The sequence below is a fragment of the Neovison vison genome, chromosome 12, assembly GCF_020171115.1.
Source record: "Neovison vison isolate M4711 chromosome 12, ASM_NN_V1, whole genome shotgun sequence".
NCBI classification, from domain to species: domain Eukaryota; kingdom Metazoa; phylum Chordata; class Mammalia; order Carnivora; family Mustelidae; genus Neogale; species Neogale vison.
In genome coordinates, this window is record NC_058102.1 from 105,469,765 (window position 1) to 105,488,709 (window position 18,945).

The window sequence follows — 18,945 nt, forward strand, 5'->3', positions numbered from 1 at the left end:
CTGTCCTCCAGAGCTCCACAGGGCAGGGGTAGACCTACCCCGACGGGGGCAGATCTGTTCCCCAGGCAACGGGCTCTCCCGGGCTTGACCCGATAACCTTGACCTCTTCTTTTATTGCCCTAGCGATGAAGATTCCCAGCCATCAGACTAAACCAGAGAATCATAGTAATCGTAATTACGGACAACTGTATGCTTTCCAACAGTTTTTGTTGTTGTTGTTGTTGTTTGTTTGTTTGTTTTTTAATGATATAGTTAGTGGTTAGGAAACCTGGAAACAATATAGTGAATTGAACCGGTATTTAGAAGAACAAATTAGAATGAATAGAAAATATCAAGTGACTCTCGAGTAGTAAATATTCTTTCTGTGAAATCTTTGTTTCAATTGTGTATATTTGTATATGTATATTTTATATACTGACTTATGTGAAAAAGGATTTTTAAATGGTGTGCGTAGGCTTTTGTGGTCAGTAGTTTGAAAACCACTGGCAGCGAAGCACATTTCGTATATACTATTTCATGTAATCAGCACAACCCTGGGTGCTTGTATTATTATTAAGGGTTTTGGATGAGAAAAACAGGTTCAGCAAGATTAAGTAACAAAATAGAAATTTGTAGAGGTGGGGCGCAAACCAAGATTGTTTGATCCAAAACCCCAGCTCCTTTCTACCATTTATGCCACAGTTCCTAGGAAAGTCCTCAGGCTGGAGGTCAGGGTTGCTGAAATTTTGGATCTGCTCTGCCCTGTGCCCTCCTACTCCAGACAAAGCCGTTGCCTCCTTGCCTCAGTGGCCTTACTCTGTAGTATAAATGGGACATCACCCTCATTCGTGGTTGGCCTCTTAGGAAAACTTTTCGTACTGAATCAAGTCCAGTCTTTCTTTGGGGTGCCTCATCAATCAGGGCATCAGAAGAGTTGTAAAATTTTTTACGTGTTCAATACATTTTAAAGTTTAGGTCTGCAGGTCGAGGCCAGTTTATGCACAGTTTTTCAGGAGTTCATATTGTGAAAATAAGGATATCCACCTCTCCCCCGGGGGAGGCTGGACTAGGGAAGGGTCCTGCTTTCTCTGTCTGAACATGGGAGAAGGCACTGGAGGCTGGGACCTTTTTGCTTGGGGGTTGGGTGGTGGGGGGCACATTTTATCCCAGAGGTCCCAGTGGACCTGACAGCCAGGTAAGATGAGAACAAGGAACAGCAAACAGAACAGTAAACAGGAAGCTGTCCAGACAAATATTGGGGTTCGCTCAAGTTTCTGGTTTTGGTGGCATACTGTGGGCCAGGCCAGGCCTATTCAGAGGCTCAGTGTCATACGGGTATACTGGTGCTTTCTATCTCTGATCTCATGGAGGGGTTGCATGCAACCTTATCCTGCTCTACCACATTTTTGTCCTCTATTCTAGCTCACACTTTGAGCTTCAGCATAGGTTTTAAGGGATGGAGACACAAATAAGGGATGGAGACAAAAAAGCCAACTTAAAAATGTTTACCTCTAGAGACACCTGTGTGGCTTAGTCATTAGGCATCTACCTTTGGCTTGGGTCGTGGTCCCAGGGTCCTGGGATCGAGCCCCTGCATCAGGCTCCCTGCTCAGCAAGGAAGCCTACATCTCCCTTTCCCACTCCCCCTGCTTGTGTTCCCTCTCTCACTATGTCTCTCTCTGCCAAAAAAAATAAATATATTTAAAAAAATGTATACTTTAAATATAAAGTCAAATTGTTACTGAATTCTGTTTCTTTTCAATGTTATTTCTCTGTTGTTTTCTCTTTTTCCAGCATTTTGAATGAAATTATAAAATAAATAAGTGAATTCATAAATAACCCAGGACAAAATAGACGAGGACCACCCGTCTTCTGCCACTAAGTGTCCTGACCTGATCCAGTTCTCTAAACTCATACCCTGGCCCAGAATTTCAGTGCCTTAGTTTGATCTTCTTCAGTGGTTGCGTTTCTTGTACTTGACTCTTCTGGGCCAGGGGTTGCCTGTTAATGTTTGTCCTCTAGGTCCTGTCATGATGACATAATGTCATATGACAATTTGGATACCATGCCTTTTGGGTTTTGTCAAGAGAACCCAATAAATTTTGAAAGGGAGCGCCAAAAAATACGACAGGAATCCAATCTTTCTATTCTTCCCACCTTGCATCAATTAACTTTAACTGCATTATGTGTTATGTTACATTCTTCGTAAGTGGAACACACTAGGCATCCCAGAGCTGTGTGGACAGATGCCAGGCTCCACAAGAACACTCTTGTTTTTGGCCCTTCCTAATGGAATGGTTGGTGGGTCTCCACTGACACCATCTCTAGAGCTTGTCTTTTTTAAGCCAAGCACTCTTTGAACATGGGTGTTGGCTTAGTCTCCAAAACAGCCTCATCAGGCCATCTTCTTCGTTAAATGACATGGGTAAAGTTGTGTGAGTCGCAGATTCTTTTTTTTTTTTAAAGATTTTATTTATTTCACACACAGAGAGAGAGATCACAAGTAGGGAGGCAGAGAGAGGGGGAAGCAGGCTCCCTGCCGAGCAGAGAGCCCCATGCAGTGCTCGATCCCAGGACCCCGAGATCATGACCTGAGCCAAAGGCAGAGGCTCAACCCACTGAGCCACCCAGGCGCCCCTGGGTGGCATATTCTTTACAGACCAGCCAAACAACAGCTTCATTTGAAACCTGCTATGGAAAGGGAGGGAGGTGTTAAGTGGGAAGCATTTCCAGGGAGATTCTTTGTCCATTTCTTCCTCCAAGAGTAGATAGAGGGGTCCAAGTTCTGTCTGCCTAGGATGGCTAGGCAAGAAACAAGAGCTTTAAGACTTTCTACACCTGGGACCCAGAGCCACTCACCATCTTCGGTGCAGGGCCTAGCTTCCTAATGGGTTGTTTGAGACTTCCTCATTCCCCTTTCCTCTCTAAGCTACAGTGTACCTTAGCATACTAAAGGTCCCACGAAGTCTCCAAGTACAGAAACCTGTTTGTTTCTAAGACTTCCTTAACCCAGGAATTAGGCAGAATGACACTGTGGGCAGCCCTGCTCTGAGTGAAATGCTGTTATTCAGAGCACTCCTTTTGAGGCCCACTGGCTTCCTCACACGTCTGGCTATGTCACAAAGCACTACCCACTCTGGGAAGCTTTGATCCTAGAGCCTGTCCGGGTTGTTAATCTGGCTTTCTTTTGTTTTAAAAGATTTTAAGTAATCTCTACACCCAGCTTGGGGCTGAACTCAACAACCCGGAGATCAAGTCACATGCTGTACTGACTGAGGCAGCCAGGCGCCCCGGGATGGCTGGCTGTTTACTGGCTCGTTAACTGAAGGGGAAGGCTAGTCCTCCACTGTCTCCGGTGTCCAAACATGAGGAACAAAGGACGATGAAAATGGCTCAGAACTCGATAGAGGTGGTGGTCGTACGACAACATAATGGGACTAAATCCTGCTGCGTCGTTCATATTAAAATGGTTAATTTTATGCGAATTCCACCTCAATTAAAAAAATACAAATGATTTTATGTGTGAAGCACTAATGACAGTTGGAACCTACAGCTTTGCGGGCCGGGGCACAGGATAGGACCAGCGCCCTCATCTAGCCAGAGGAGTTTTTTCTTCATTGTCCCTCCTCAGAACCACTTTGTGACTCATTCTTACTTTGCCTCCCAAATTGGGATCCTTAGTATTGTTCACTACATGCTAAGCGAGGGTTTATTATGATCGTGAGATTTTGATTGAGGTCAGTGGTAGTGCGTTCAAGTTATCTGAGGTTGGCAAGCAGCTGAGGAACTACAGCCAGAAAACAGCAATAATGATTTCCAGAAAGAGGACAAGTTCTTTTACGTAGAATCTCTTGACTTTGGCTTTATTCAGCACTGCCCTTAACCCCTTTTCATTTCAACTTCAGTATGTCCTAAGGCTCTGAGATGCCCTATATTTGGAAAGGGAAGAAACACAGCAGACAGAAGAGGGATTCCACTCTTAAATGAAGGGAGATGCACACTCCCCGCCACCCACCCCAACTTGATGATTGTGGCTGGTACAGAGAGGGGTCAAGTCCTTCACTGCTGGTGGAAGGCAGGCAGGGCCCGGCCCCGCAGGGTCTTGTGGACCTCAGTATGGGTTCTGGGATGGGAAGTCATCAATGGGTTTTAAGCCGTTGGACAGGAGACCGGGCTGGAGGCATCTGGTGATGTTTGGGGAGGGGCTGCTAGAACGGAGATGGGAGATGGAATTTATAGAACTTGTCATGAGGATCAGCACTAGGACAAGATGAACCCAATCTGAAAATGTCCAAATCTGCAGTAACAGCTAGCAGTGTATTGGTTGCTACCCGTTTCCCTTATCCAAGCACATTCTCTCAACCCGGGAGGATTTTGAGTGTTGGTGAGGAAATGTTCAACTGACGAGGCTATGAACTTGAGCATGGTCCAGAGCAGAGTGAAGTACGTGACATGTCTGGTTTTAATCCTGAAGACTTCTGGCCCCTTAAATAAAACATCTTGACGGTATGGCTTTAATGTTACACCAACCAAGGCTTATCCAGCTCCAGGATTCTATGGAAGTGTGTGTTTTAAATTCCTGGAATCCCACAGAAGCTGGAAGGAACCTTAGAAGTGTGTTTTGTCCGCTCCCCTGTTCTTGCAGCTAAGGAAATATGCTCAGCTTGCCCAAGGTCACATGAGCCTCCCAGCAAGTTTAGATTTGTTCCAGCTTGCTCATATTCCAGGCAGACCCCTCTTTAACTTGAGCCTTGTTCTACTCATCTGCGAAGTAGGGGTGTTAACTCCTTCATAGGACGGTTCCAAGTATTAAGGTTAATTCACACAAGGCTCTTGGTTGAATCCCAGGCTCACATCCTAGGTAAGCAGCTGTCGTTGGCTGCAGGGGCAAGGCAGATCTTTGAAGTACGAGCAAGACCCAGATGTGCAGGACTGTGTGAGCTCAAGAGCCTGAGTGGGCAATGGACTGAACCAAATCTTAGTTCTGGTTCACGCACCAGCCATGCTGTAGGACGAGGTGCAACTCTGACACAAATTCATCTTCCTCAGCAAAAGCCTGGAGAAAAGTCTTCTGGAACTGTACAGAGACGTGGGCTGGCAGACTACCTCTTCCACCAGGAAGAAAGGACAGCTTTCACAGGAGGGAAGACGGCGGAGGCCCCAGAGCGAGCCTCTGGCCTACGGCTCTGACCATCCAGAGAAAACACTAGACTTGAGACTTGTACCTCCTTGGCTTCTCCCAGGGCCCTGAAGTGCCTATAGGAGCCAAAGGTCAACACACAGAAGTACAAGCTCTTCCCTAGGAAGGCCTTGAGGCAAGCTGAAAAGCAGGCCTGAGTGAGTGCCAGAGTTCCCTGGCCTGGAGGTGGTTCTTCTGTAACTGTGTGAAAGGTGTCTAACTGGAGGATTGCTCATGGGGATTTTTACCTTAAGAAACCAAGAAAGCTCATGCTTTTGGCTAGATTACATGCCTCTACTCGATCAGTTAGGTGGTCTTAGGTGGTTGACCAATCTATCCCAAAGACAAGTGGTCCCAGTATTTTACATGTTTGTGTTTGCCGCTTCCTTGGTCTTAGGAAGAAAAGGAAAGCTATGAAAAGCTGCCTGGCTGCAGAGGGGCACTGGGAACCTGTGGGAGGCTGAAGGCATCGCCCTGCTGAGGCCTGTGTGGCACGGGGGGGGGGGGGGGGGGTGTTGCATGCTGGCCAAGCTCACAGGCTTCATCAGCCACCACGCTCCAGCCAAGGCTGGGGAGGAGGGGAGGCCACTCCCTCAGTTTTGTCCCCCACGTGTAAGCCACCATGCCCACCCTCGAGGCCAAACAGAAAGGGCTACCTGATACCCAGGTTTGAGTTCCACTTTATTGCTCAAGCACAGAACTTGAGGTAAGCCTGGACCTTCAGCAACGTGCAGAGAAGAGGCTGAGGGGTTTGGGGACACGACCTGGCTGAGAAGGGAAACTGATCCAAAGGGAAATACTGGTGGGGGGCGGGGACAGGGGGTGGTCATCAGGACACCAGAAGACAGCTCAGCTATACCATCGAGGGTGAGGATGGGAACAGAGAGCAGTAACGGGCACAGCAGTGGTTTTTCCCATGCCCCTAGCACCCACATGGAGGCCTCGTGTTTGGGAACGGACCGGCAGGAGGGAAGGATGAGGAAATGGCTGCCCGGGAATCACCCTCTCCACCCTGGTTTCACATCGGAGCCCACGTAGCATCCCTACCACTCACTCCCTTCTACCATTTGAAAAATAGACACAGCGAACAGAAGCAGCAAAATAAATTAACGTTCTGACGAGTGTGCGTGTGGATGGACATTTGTTCACATGTAATGGAGGATGGGGGAAGGGACGAGGGGGTGACACCACCTAAAACGATCCCCCAGCCTACTCCTTTCCCCCTTCCCCCAAAGCCACCGTCTAACCAGGTAGAAAAATAAAGGTCTAATTCACTCAAAATTCTTCAGTTTTTACAAAACTAACAGGGTGGAGGAGGGGAGGGAGCAAGGGAGGCAGGCAGCAGCGGCAGAAGGGCTGGGCAGAGGCTATGCTTCTGTCTCCACCTGAGGCTGGCTCCCCGCCACTTCGTTCTTCTGCTCCTCCTTCATCTCTGCATCAGCAGGATGGTCTCCTGCGGCTTCTGCTGCCTTGGCCTGGGAGAAGGGAGAGGAAGGGGCTCAGTTCCAGTCTCATCTGGCCCAGGTCTCTGAGGAGAAAGGGGACTTTCGCTCCACGTCCCCACTCCCACTTGGCAGCACAGAGCCAAGGTGGTGACGAGCCGCGTGCATGTACCACGCGGATACCACGTCAACTCCGGACCACACACACTCATCCCCTGAAGAAAAGATACGCACTGGAACGCCGACACAGCCAACTCCCTCTCCAGGTGTGTCCTAAAGACACACACACACAAGGAGACACTTACACTATCCCTTAGTGCGATTCTACTTAGAACCGCACTCGTCCAACATGGTAGCGAGGACCACATGTGACTCCTGAGCACTTAACAATTAGGCCAAACAGATGTTTTCTAAGTACAAAGTAATACGGTAGAATTCTGGAGACCAACTTAGGTCTGAAAGATGAGGAACAATCTGAAAACATTACATGTTGCAGTATTTAGACACCTTGGATCAACTAAGTATTAAAATTAACCTCACTTGTTCACTTAGTTGTTTTAGCACAGATACTCAGAAAACTGAAAATCACTGTACAGTTTGCGTTGTTTCTATTCAACAGTGCTGGTCTTGAACACTGGAGACTAACAGGGGCTGGGATACAGTAGGCCATGTGCTTTACTATGGGACTCCAGCAGCACAGTGAAGAACTGAGAGCTGTCGATGGAAGACATTCTTGCAGGAATGATATGAAAAAAAAGTATAATGTACAGAACTGGCAGGACATGTTGCCTTTTATTAAGGAAGAGGAAGAAGACTGTCTACTTGTGCATGTGCGTCGTTTACTGGAATCATCTGAACACCGGACACAGCCAACCACTTCTGGGTGGTGGGAGAGAGGCTTCTTATTACATATTCTTTTGTTGAGGTTTCAACAGTATGATGTAATTGTATTACCTATTTAAACATAGGCTTTTAAAACCTGCATTTTTTGGGGCACCTGGGTGGCTCAGTGGGTTAAGCCGCTGCCTTCGGCTCAGGTCATGATCTCAGGGTCCTGGGATCGAGTCCCGCATTGGGCTCTCTGCTCTGCAGGGAGCCTGCTTCCTCCTCTCCCTCTCTCTGCCTGCCTGTCTGCCTGCTTGTGATCTCTGTCTGTCAAATTAACAAATAAAATCTTTAAAAATAAATAAATAAATAAAAATAAAAATAAATAAAACCTGAATTTTTTTTTTAAAGACTTGGGTTTTGAACAGGCACACAGAACAGAGTTTGGGAGGCACACTCAGCACAACGAACTCCTCACCTGTAGGGCTCTCGAGGGGGGTGTCCCACCCCCAACACCATGGCGGTTTCTGCCAACAGGACATACATGTCACTGCTCCAGGGACAAGGGCAGCACCGGGTGTCCAGATGTGGCATGCACAACCGGAGGCGAGGAGCCACAACAGCTGGGTCAGGCACCGGGACAAGGCAGCGCCTTTTCTCCAGTCTGTCCCTACTGTCCCCCTCTGGAGCCTTACCTTGCTCTCCTCCTCGGCCAGCCTCTCAAACATGTTGGCATAGAGCTTCTTCTCCCGCGCAAGCTGCTTGCGGATCCGCTGCTGGCAGATGGCCAGCTGGGCCTTGGCAGCTTTGTTGCTGGGGTAGAGCTGCAGGACCTTCTGGAAGTCAGCCCGTGCCAAGTCAAAGTCATTCACCGCCAGGTGGGCCTCTCCGCGGCGGAAAAGGCCCTTCTCGTTGTTGCTGTCCAGTTCCAGGGCCTAAGGACACAGAGAGGAAGCAACAGAGAGACCTGAGCCCCTGCGGCCTCTCTGGCCAAGACAGGGTTCCAGAGGCAGTCCTCAGAGCATCAGGCAGAACACACACCGCCGGCTCCACCTCAGGAAGGGGTCTTGGGGCATGACATGGAAAAGACCAAGGTCTAGGAAGGAACTGTTCGTCCTGGGCTTTTGATGAAAAAGAAGACCCAATACAACATTTCCATTCTCTCCAGAATAAAGCAGGTACTCAGGAGAGCCCGGCTAGGAACCAAAGGAATTGCTGTAGCTGTTCTTCCCTGCCTGTGGCTCCTCGACCTCTATGTCAGCTGCCTTCTACCATGAAAGCCAAGGTGCTGGCTTCTTGAAGCCCCTCCCTCTGGGGCCCTTCACCTCCAGGCCCACCGGTCCCACTTGCTACCCTATCCCTACTGAGTCACCCAGGCCGTTTCAGACCCGCCAGCAGCTTACCCAGCCGAGCCTGTGAATGTTGCTCCCCAACCCTCTTGGGAAGGGCCTCACCTTGTTACAGCTCTCAATGGCCGCGGAGAAGGCCTGTAGTTTCAGGTGACACATGGCCAGGTTGAGGTGGGAGGCCAGCCGAAGGGCCTGGGCCTTCTGGGCGTCCTCGTTAGAGAAACTGGACTCGTATTCCAGCCAGGAGACAATCTTCTTGTACTGCAGTAAAGCTTGCTTGTACTTGCCTTCCTAAAAGGGAGGGAGGCTCAGGCACTGGGCTGTCATCCTCGGTAGCTATCAGGGACACGTGGGCGTGAGGGAGGCCTGCCTCCCCTGCACACCACCACTGGTAGGACCAGCCAGCTCCCATATGCTGGGTGAAGACTGTAGGTGCTTCCCGTGCTGTCCTGGGGAGTGTCCTCAGGACCCCGATGCCGGCTCACCTTGAAGTACACGGTGCCCCGCTCTTTCACTATGGTGCTCTGCTCCAGCTTCTCCTCGGAGTTCATCTCCCAAGACTCCTTGGCCTGCCGTACCCCAAGGGAGAAACAAAGTCATCAGCTACCCCGAGCTATGTCCTGGGACCTGACTTCAGGACGGCGAGGACCTTGAGCAAACTCACCTTCTCGAAACTCTTGAGGTGTACTTCGTATTTCAGCTCAGCATTCGGCGGGATCTGGAACTTTTCCTTCCCCACGTTGCCAAAAGCATAGCTATGGGGGCAAAAAACAAAACAAAAACCCCACAAAACTAGGTCATTGTGGCCACGCTTAACCTGCTCCACGCTGAAAAGTCTTCCTGTCCTTTTCCTGCAAGGCACCTCCCTATCCCCTGAGATTTGGTTCAAATATTTCCTGTTTGGCAAAATCTTCCCTGACCTCTTCACACAATTAGTTGGTCTCTTAGCATCTTCCATATCCTTCTAACTCATACTAACACTGGAATGATGACTAATTTACTAATTACTGAAGTCCCTGGAAGGCGGGAATAATGTCTTTTGAATACCTCGGAATTTCCAGCCCCACGTCTGGCACATAACAGATGGGTTTCAATCAATGTCATGAATGACGGAGTAGGTTTAGTAGGAGACAACAATTTTGACACTGGTAGAGGAGGAGACCCGGAGTGGCCAGAACTGAAAAAATGAGGCTATGATTCCAGATGTGGCCAGTTGTGACCACATCCCAAACACAGAGATCACGTGTGTGCCAGACTCACAGGGACTGCCACTGAGGCTGTGGGGGTGGGTGAGCGCACACAGAGGAACAGAGTCAAGTGCCTAGTTACACAACTCACTGTGGACATGTAGATCTCTGACCTTGCGTCACCCACCTGCTCTACAAAGTGTCCACTCCTTACCTGGGCTTGAGGTACACAACGGAATGTTCTCCTTTTTCCATGCGCTGAATGGCTTTCTCCAGCCCACAAGGCAGGTCCAGGCTCTCCCCCTCGCCAACCTCAAAGCGGAGCTCCCGCCGGTCAAACATCTGGTCCTTGTAGTACCCTTCCAGTGCAACTGGCACGAGAAGGAGGCAGTATGCCAGGGATGTGAGTAGGCAAGGGGCTGAGGAAGGAGGCCATTGCAGCCTCCCTCCATGACCTCATCACTGCATGCCCGAGGTGCCCTTGTTGTATTATCAGAACTAGAGGCATGTTAGGAAGGTACGGTCCCATCCCTCAGTTCTCAGATGAGCTACTCAGGTCAGAAAAGGAAGTGATCTGCCCAAAGCCACCAAGGGACTAAGTACCAGAATCGGAATCAGAACAAACTGTGCTGTCTCACCCTCCACGATGGCACCCTCGTTGGGCCTGGCATAACCTTCGCCCCGAGTCCGTATTCTCCGGATGATCCCCCCATCTTCTTCTTCTGTCAGGTCCTCTCCTCTAAACTCAAACAACTCCACCTGTGGGACGAGACGCAAGATGACACGATGCCTTTCAGCATTACCCCATCAGCCAAAGAGTCCCTGGTCACCGCCAGACCAGGCCTGAGCACAAGGGCAGCCAAAACCAAGACTGGACAAAGTGGCACTTCTGGTAAGTTCTGGGAGCTCTAGTCTCAACTTTGGTAGCAGCGGGCAGGTCACAGAGTCTGCTGACCTCGGGAGATCAATCTTCTTACTACCTGCTCCCCCAGGAAGGACATGCTCCAGCCAGGCCTAACCCAGCCGTCTCACAAGGCCAATCTGGTAGGCGGTGGAAATGACCCAGCAACTTTCAATATTCTCCAAGCATCCACTACAGGAGGACTCAGACACTCTGATCCTGAATGGTGTCAAGTTCCCCCTCTCAGTGAAGGCTTTCCTCACCCACTCAACCCATGGGGGGCATTCTTTTTCCTCCTTCGATCGCTGAAGCACTGACGTTCTATACTGTCATTTATAACCATACAGATTCTGACCTTCTGACTCCTCTCAGTCAAAATTATAACCCATCTCCGGGCAGTTCTTGAAATAGAACAGGCCTCAACCCTTACCCCGCTTCAAGTCTGGGGAAGGGTTTGTGGCCACCTCTTTTCCCCTGAAATCTCCGCCAGCAGCCGCTTTCTGGCAGCAGCAGGCTCTGTGCACAGCAGAGCCAGCTGCCCTCTCCAGGTCCCTTCCTCCCCTAAGGCCAGGCCCTTAGCCTTGGCTACATTGTCTCTAAGCAGCAGGAAGTGCTGGAGGGCAGCCAGGCCCCAGGCTGAGATCAGCCTGGCTCTTTGCCTTGCTCTCTGTGCCTGGACACTCACCTCAAACACAAGCGTGGCATTGGGGGGGATTTTTGGAGGGCTGCCTGCCGAACCGTAGGCATACTCTGGTTTGCAGGTGATGTGGCACACCTCTCCCACCTTCATGGTTGCTACAGCAATATCCCAAGCCTTGATGACCTCCCCTGTAGGTACAGAAAGCAAACCAGTCCTGCTTGACAGCAATCAGACCCTGGGCTCAGAGAGCAGATCCAGGGACCTTCATCAGACCACACTCACGGGGAAGCTACATACTCTTAGGAAACAAGACCAGGGAGGTAGAGGACCTGGTTGCAGTAAGCACTGTCAGGTCTCAGACCTCTTTATAAAAGACTCAACCGTGGAACACAGGAGTTCTAGGAACAAGATAATCCACCCCCGAAGAAGATTTGAGGTGTTCAGAGGTGATCAGGGAAGGTGAGATAGAGATCACTATGGTTCCAAAAAGGAAAAGAAAAAAAAGCTAACGGAGGGTTAATTCACGGATTCTAACAGACTGCTCCTCACGCTTCTGAGAGTACGGTTTCTGCTTGTGACGGCTTACACCCTCCTCAGGACTGATGCTACCAATCCACTAACAGTGCACCTACCTTTGCCCAGGTCAAAGGAGAATTTGTCCTTGCGGTCCAGACTGGAGTCAAACTTGGTGCCGTCTAACAGCCAGCCAGTGTAGTGGACAAAGACACGGTCCCCAATCATGGGCGTCTCTGTGCCGGTGCCCTCTCGCTTGATCACCTGGGAGGAAGGCAGAGAAGATGAGGGTACCCAGGTGTGGGGGCAGAAAGAGGCCCCGAAGCTGTTTGCACATCTCTGATGGAAACAGGGGGACTCTTCTGCCTCCTTGGAAGTAAAAGGACCAAGCCTCAAAATGATTCCGATGTGAGGTTTGGCTAGATGCCAACAGACACCCCCACTGACTGCTCTCTTCCATCTTTCTTGAGGTGCAACAGGACTTGGTTTAAAAGCTAGAGACGAAAGACCCAAGCTCAAGTTTTTGCTGTATGTTCTCGCACAAGTCAAGCTCTCTAGACTGTATTTGTAAACCAGTAATAATAACCTCTATCAGGGTTGGAGAATTAAATTGGCAGAAAGCTGAAGATGATTATCATCAGCAGCAAAGGGGGAAGCAGTTATGTTAAGTTTCCTCATTCTTCCTAAATGCTGGTGGTCATTAGGTCTGGATCTGGTTTGTGGATAAGAAAAGAATTAAGAATATGAGTAACAAAACAGAAATAGCAACAGCCCAAAAGAGGTTCAGAAAGTACCAGGTCACTGATGAGCATAGGGGAGCTCACTCAGGCCCTAAAACTCTGGCTTGGGGCATGAACATTTCTGACTGGGAGGCTACTGAAGTCTTTTATTTGAGGGCTGGAGCATTTCTCAGGAATTTCAACAAGCTCTGCTTCTCTTCTGAACTTTATAAAAGGTGACAAGGAGACTCTGTGGGTCAACTGGTAGATATGTGGTTACCTTCTGAGGGAAAGCCTACATGACAGAATGAACAGAGGACTCGAGGAGTAGAAAGGCAAAAGGGAAGGAGTGGAAGATAAAAGAAGAAAGGACCCTTCTGGGAATAATAACCTTGTAGAAATCTCCAGGGAGCTGGAGAGATTAGGAGAAGCCACATGCCCCCTGAAGAACAGCTAAAGACGCTAAGATCTGGGACAAAACCAGGATGGTTTCTGGACCAGATATGGGCTCCCCGAGGTCTCTAGCTCTGCCCAGGCCTCACACACACACACACACACACACACACACACACACACACACACACGTGTGGAACGGAGTGGGAGCCAGGGTAGAAAGAACACTGGATGAGGAAGAGGCATGAAATCCAGCCTAGGATTTCGCCATCCTGCACTCTGCAGAACCTGCTCGGAAGCACCATCAGTCGTCCCGACCAGGTCAAGACGCCCTGCCCCTTCGCTTCGCTTTTGCGAGGCTCCCAGCAAAATACCTCCTCCCGGCCCCACACCCCTTTGCCCCAACTCATGAGGGGGAGGGGGAACTACAAGTCCCGGCATGCACCGCTCCCTGGTTTTCCCGGGGCGGGGAAAGGGGGGCCAGCATGGCTGAGCGGGTGACCTAGCTGGGTCCACCCGGCCTTTAGGAAGAGGGTCACCAAGGGGACGGAGGGCACCAGAACCTCTCTCGCGTCCCGGCCCCGGGCGCCAAGTCGTACAAAGGCCTCTGAGCCAGGAAATCACTGGTGGCCCGCTTCAGGTCCTAGCTAATGTTTAACCGCCCGGGGAAGCCGAGTGCTCGCCGCACCGCCGGCGAAGGCCGCCAGGGACTTCCCGGCTGCGGCCCGCGGGGAAGGCGCTGGCGGCCCGTCCCGGGTCGCGGGGTCGGGGAGAGGTGACGTGAGGGAGGGGCGGCGTCGGGGCGGGAGTGGGCCCCTGCCGGCTCCAGCCCGGGTGCACGCCGCCCGGGCCCCCTAGCTGCAGCTCGCGTGCTGCGGCGCGGCCCCGCCCCTCCCTCCGCGCTGCACCGCGCACGCCGGTGTTGGCGCCGCAGTCCCCGGCCCGGGCGCCGCAGGGGCTAGGGGGCCGGGGCCTCCGCCGGACCGCGGGTGCCCCAGGGGGCCGGAGAATGCCCGCGGGGAGGCCCGCGCACCCAGGCCGCCCCCTGCGAAAGTGTGGCGGCCCTTCCACCCCCGAACGACGCAGCCGGGTCCAGGAGGACGATGCAACCGGCCGCCGGCCGCCTGCGCCGCCGCCCTTACCTTCAGCACGCCTTCGTCTTGCTTGGGGCTGATGTCCACCCCCTCGAGGGGCAGCGGCGCCGACTGCGCCCCGCTCTCGGCCGCCTTCATCTCCTCGGCGGTCATCGCCGCTCGGTGCGCCGTTTACTCCGGGAGCCAGGCACTGGGCGCGAGCCAAGCCCTCTCGGCCGGGCCTCTCTGCACGGCTGTGCGGGCGGGAGGGCACTGGGGCGGCCGCCCAGCTGTGAACCGGTCGAAGGCTCGAGCACACCTCTGGCGCCCAGCGCGCTCGCAGCCCGCGGCCGATGGGGCGCGGGAGCGGCAGGAGGTGGGTAATGAGCGGCCGCGGGGAGCGATTGGTCCCACCCCGCCGCGGAGGGAGGGGCTGGGAGGAGCTGGAGCGGCAGCGAGGGACGGAGGGGGAGGGGGCGGAGAACTTTCTAGAGACGGCGGCCGCTAAGCCCGTTCGGGCTTTAGTGCTAAGGGTGCTTCTGTGAACGTGTGTGTGTGTTTTGGTTTGTTTTGTTTTTTGGGGGGTTCTTACCCCTTCTGGCTGCCTGGCCTCCCTCCCCCTACTCCTGGGACCCTCGGACTCTGGGGATTTCCCCTGCTCACCGCCCCCCCCCCCCCGCCACCCCGGGGCCCTTCCCGGGCCCTCCCCCGCCCGTTGCCCGGTCTAACCGGATTCTTCCAGATCCTTCTCCATCCCCCTACATCACTCCAATACCGAGCCGGCCAGCCGCCCCAGATCCGCCCTATACATTGCAGGCTGCAGCGTGGTTTGCTTAGCCGGATGTGAGTGGCCGCGCGTCCGTCTCCCCGCACCCGAGACGCACATTTTTATAAAAGCCGGTCGTAAGCGCAGACCGCATGGCCTCCCCGTCTGTACTTGGCGTATATATACTTAACGAATTGGGGAGAGAGAGGGAAGGGGAGTCAGGTGGGGAGAAAATGAGTGAAAAGCGGTAATGCACAGAATCGGGGGAAACAACCTTGATTTCCCCAGAGCCGGGAACACGTGCCACCTTTAGCTCTTTAAAATGCTAGAGGCAGCCGGTTTGCAAGAAATGACCCGCTGAGCTAAGGACTCTTTAAATGGGGCGCATATTAAAGGGACCTTCTCCGGCAGTAATAAATCGACCAGTTTAGATTAATATTAAAGAGTAAAATGGTTTCAAGTCACGAGAAAAGTCATCCCATTTTACCAAAGACCCCACGGGAAGGAGTATTTGGTTCTCAAGTGTTTCTCGACTGCCTGTGGCGTGCGGGGGATCTGGGCAGCAAGTCGGCTCTGCAGCACCTGGTTACCTAAACAAATAGCCTTTGACGAAAAAGAACCATCTAGAGAATTGATTTTGCTCAGCGCTTAACCCGCGGTTTAACACAGTGCCTGGTGAGTGGCATCAAATACTTACTGGCTGCATTAATTTGTATTTCAGTAATTTTTTATTTTGAGTCCTCGCTACGTGCCTGGCACTGTGCTGCTGTTGTACGCAAGCTGTACGGTTTAGGTACATAATTTACCCTATTATAAATGAATTGCAATACCCTAATGTAATTGGATCATTCATTATAGTGCTTTCTGATGGAGCCTAATGGGAAGGGATGCGGAAGAAATAAAACCATTTCCTCCAGCAATTTACAGCAAATGACATTAGTCGTAACTAACACACGTCTCATTAGATGACTGGGGATATCCCAGAGGGTATGGAGGGATAAACCCATTTCTTTTCCATGCATCCCTTGGTAGAGTAAGAAGTAACAATGTGGAGGTTTTCCAAAACTCCAGGAGATGGCTGGTGGATAAGGTGCTGGCTGAATGGGTCTTCAGTTACCTTGCTGTTGATTTTTGTGCACTTGGCCCTAACCCAGCGTGTGCTGGTTGGTTGGTTGGTTGGTTGGTTTCTTGGGTTTTATTTCTTGACTTATTTTAAGGGGGAGAATCTCAAGGTGACCTGAGCCGAAACCCGAGAGTCAAACCCTTTACCGACTGAGCCACCCAGGCGCCTATGTGTTAGTTTCTTTTGATGCTAGGGTCATTGGGTATTATCTGGAGGAATGAGTTGGGATGGAAAAGAAAAGTTCACCATTAGAGAGGACTGCTTTTCTATGTCTTTTTCTTTATTGGAAGCAAATAGCGTAAGTCTCCATCTTTTAGTGACCCTTAGCTCGGTCCCACGTGCCACTGCGAGTTGGGTCACCCTGGTACCTTTTGATCTGGAGCAGGTTCTGGAGTTAGTAACATTTGTCAATGAGAGGAGGTGTGATGGCGGGGAAAGAGGAACGGAACACAGGTATCTAGCACAGTACCCGCTTTCAAGCTGGTGGTTACTGAACGATGATCCTTATTCTAATGTGGTGGAGGTGGGGGCAGAGTGCCAGGAACACAGAAGTCTATTAGAGTGGGGAAGGATAGGGCGGGAGGGAAAGAAGAAGGACAGGAGGAAAAGGTTTCCAGTGAAAAAGTTTTGACCAGGTTCAGTGGATGAATACAGGAGGGGCTGGGAGGTGGAAGGGAGGGGGAAGGGGCAGTAGGCACTGGATTCTTGAATTCCCAGACCAGAACCTTGTTTCTAGATTCCCCTCCCCCATTCTTTACATTATATTTTTCTGATTGTAAAACTTACACATACTTAATGCAGAAAGTTCCCAGATATTTTGTTCTTTCCCTCCCTTGATTGAACCCGTTCCTTGCTATTTAAATTAGTATTCCCATTAAAGATGTTTAGGGCGTCTGGGTGGCTCAGTGGGTTAAGCCGCTGCCCTCGGCTCAGGTCATGATCTCAGAGTCCTGGGATCGAGTCCCACATCGGGCTCTCTGCTCAGCAGGGAGCCTGCTTCCTCCTCTCTCTCTCTCTCTCTCTGCCTGCCTCTCTGCCTACTTGTGATCTCTCTCTGTCAAATAAATAAATAAAATCTTTTAAAAAAAAAAAAGATGTTTAACACTGTAGTTATTTCCACTGGTATTAATTTCCACTCATTCAAAATCCTTCCATTTATTTTTTCCTTTTTGCTACAAGAAGAGAATATAACTTTTTTTTTTTTAATCCCCTTATTCTGTAGATGACTCATGCTGTGGTCAGAAGCTTTATTATTGCTAAAATTCGCCTTCTTGAGCTCATCTACTTCATCCCCCTAATGCTGGGCCCATCCTTCAGACATGAAGACCCTCCTGTCTTTTAAAGTTGTTGTTTTGAGCTTCTTTGACTACCCATGCTCTTAAACATTTAAAAAATAGATATATTTGAATCATTCAAAGGTATTTGGGGGAGGGTGGGGGGAGCTGGGTGATCCTGGTGGTGGGTGTTGTGGAGGGCACGCATTGCATGGAGCACTGGGTGTGGTGCATAAACAATGAATTCTGGAACACTGAAAGGTTAAAAAAATAAATAAAAAATTTAAAAAAGTATTTGGAATGAGTATGTGTGTGTGCTTGTAAATGTGGACATACACACAGTATGTAACATACCTACATGATGAACCTTGGGATATGCCGCCTAGCCCAAGGATCACAACATTACTGCTATGAATTGTGTCAAAAATGTAATAGCAAACCCTGCTGGGTTTTGCTTAAAGAATAGTAAAACACTAATTCATAAAGATATATGCACCTGTATATTTATTACAGCATTATTTTCTTTTTCTTTTTTTTAAAAGATTTTATTTTAATTTTTATCTAATTTAATTTATTTATTTTAAGATTTTATTTATTTGACAGAGCAGGAGAGCATAAGCCAGGGGAGTAGCAGAGGGAGAGGAAGCCTGGCGTGGGTCTCGATCTCAGGACCCTGGGATCATAACCTGAGCTGAAGGCAGACACCCAATCAACTGAGCCACCAAGGTGCCCCACAGCATTATTTTCAATAGCTAAATTATGGAAGTACCCCAAGGGTCCATTGATAGATGAACGGATAAAGATGTGGTGTATTTATACAATAGAATATTACTCAGCCATTAAAAAACAAAATCTTGTCATTTTCAACAACATGGATGGATCTAGAGAGTGTAATGCTAAGTGAGGTAAGTCAGTCAGAGAAAGGCAAAACAAAACAAAACAAAACAAAGAAAATAAGACTCTTAACTCTAGAGAACGAACTGATGCTTACCAGAGGGGAGATGGATGAGGAATGGATGAACTAGGTGGAGAGGATTAAGAGGGCACTTAATAAACACTGAGTAATGCAGAGAATTATGGAATCATTATACTGTACACTTGAAACTAGTATAAAACTACTACAGAAACTAAACTGAAATTTTTAAAAATGTAATACCAAAAGTGTTAAGGACACTTACATAATTTCTTTCTACTTTTGGTGTCTTTTGACTGAGAAAATGCAAACTATACTACTGACTAAAACAAGTACTGCATAGTTCCTGAAACATACATTTATTTACTTACTTATTTTAGCAGTTACTAGCCATTTTTATTATGTTTTTATTCTAGGTAGACTCCACACCTAATACGGAGCCCAACGCAGGACTTGAACTCACGACCCTGAGCTCAAGACCTGAGCTGAGATCAAGAGTTGGACGCTTAACCCTCTGAGCTACCCAGGTGCCCCCAGTCCATTTTCATACACTTGAAAATAGTAGACTTTTGGGAGGTTTGCATGCAGGAGTGCATAGTGTAAAGGCTAAGCTCTTGAGCTCCGGCTTGGGTTCACATTTCTCAGTTTCAGCGTTGAACACTCTGTGGG

The 18,945-nt window shown here is 50.0% G+C and overlaps 1 protein-coding gene across 1 annotated transcript; it reads right to left on the reverse strand.

The window, feature by feature from the left end:
• Positions 1–5,820: 5,820 nt before the first annotated feature.
• On the reverse strand, positions 5,821–14,560 carry FKBP4 (FKBP prolyl isomerase 4). The gene is made up of 10 exons (XM_044229031.1): positions 14,270–14,560; positions 12,135–12,279; positions 11,548–11,690; positions 10,600–10,720; positions 10,176–10,332; positions 9,439–9,529; positions 9,260–9,343; positions 8,880–9,065; positions 8,121–8,360; positions 5,821–6,633 (listed from the first exon to the last, which is right to left on the reverse strand). The coding sequence occupies exons 1-10, from the start codon at positions 14,372–14,374 to the stop codon at positions 6,526–6,528; spliced, it is 1,380 nt and encodes a 459-aa protein (XP_044084966.1). The 5' UTR covers positions 14,375–14,560; the 3' UTR covers positions 5,821–6,525.
• Positions 14,561–18,945: the final 4,385 nt, after the last annotated feature.

Excerpts from the sequence above, each read along its gene's own strand:
- FKBP4 (XM_044229031.1), bottom strand. The coding sequence starts at position 14,374 with ATGACCGCCGAGGAGATGAAGGCGGCCGAGAGCGGGGCGCAGTCGGCG. Across the intron at positions 11,691-12,134 it reads CTCCTTTGACCTGGGCAAAG|GGGAGGTCATCAAGGCTTGG; the intron begins GTAGGTGCACTG and ends CTGTACCTACAG. Across the intron at positions 8,361-8,879 it reads CCATTGAGAGCTGTAACAAG|GCCCTGGAACTGGACAGCAA; the intron begins GTGAGGCCCTTC and ends CTGTGTCCTTAG.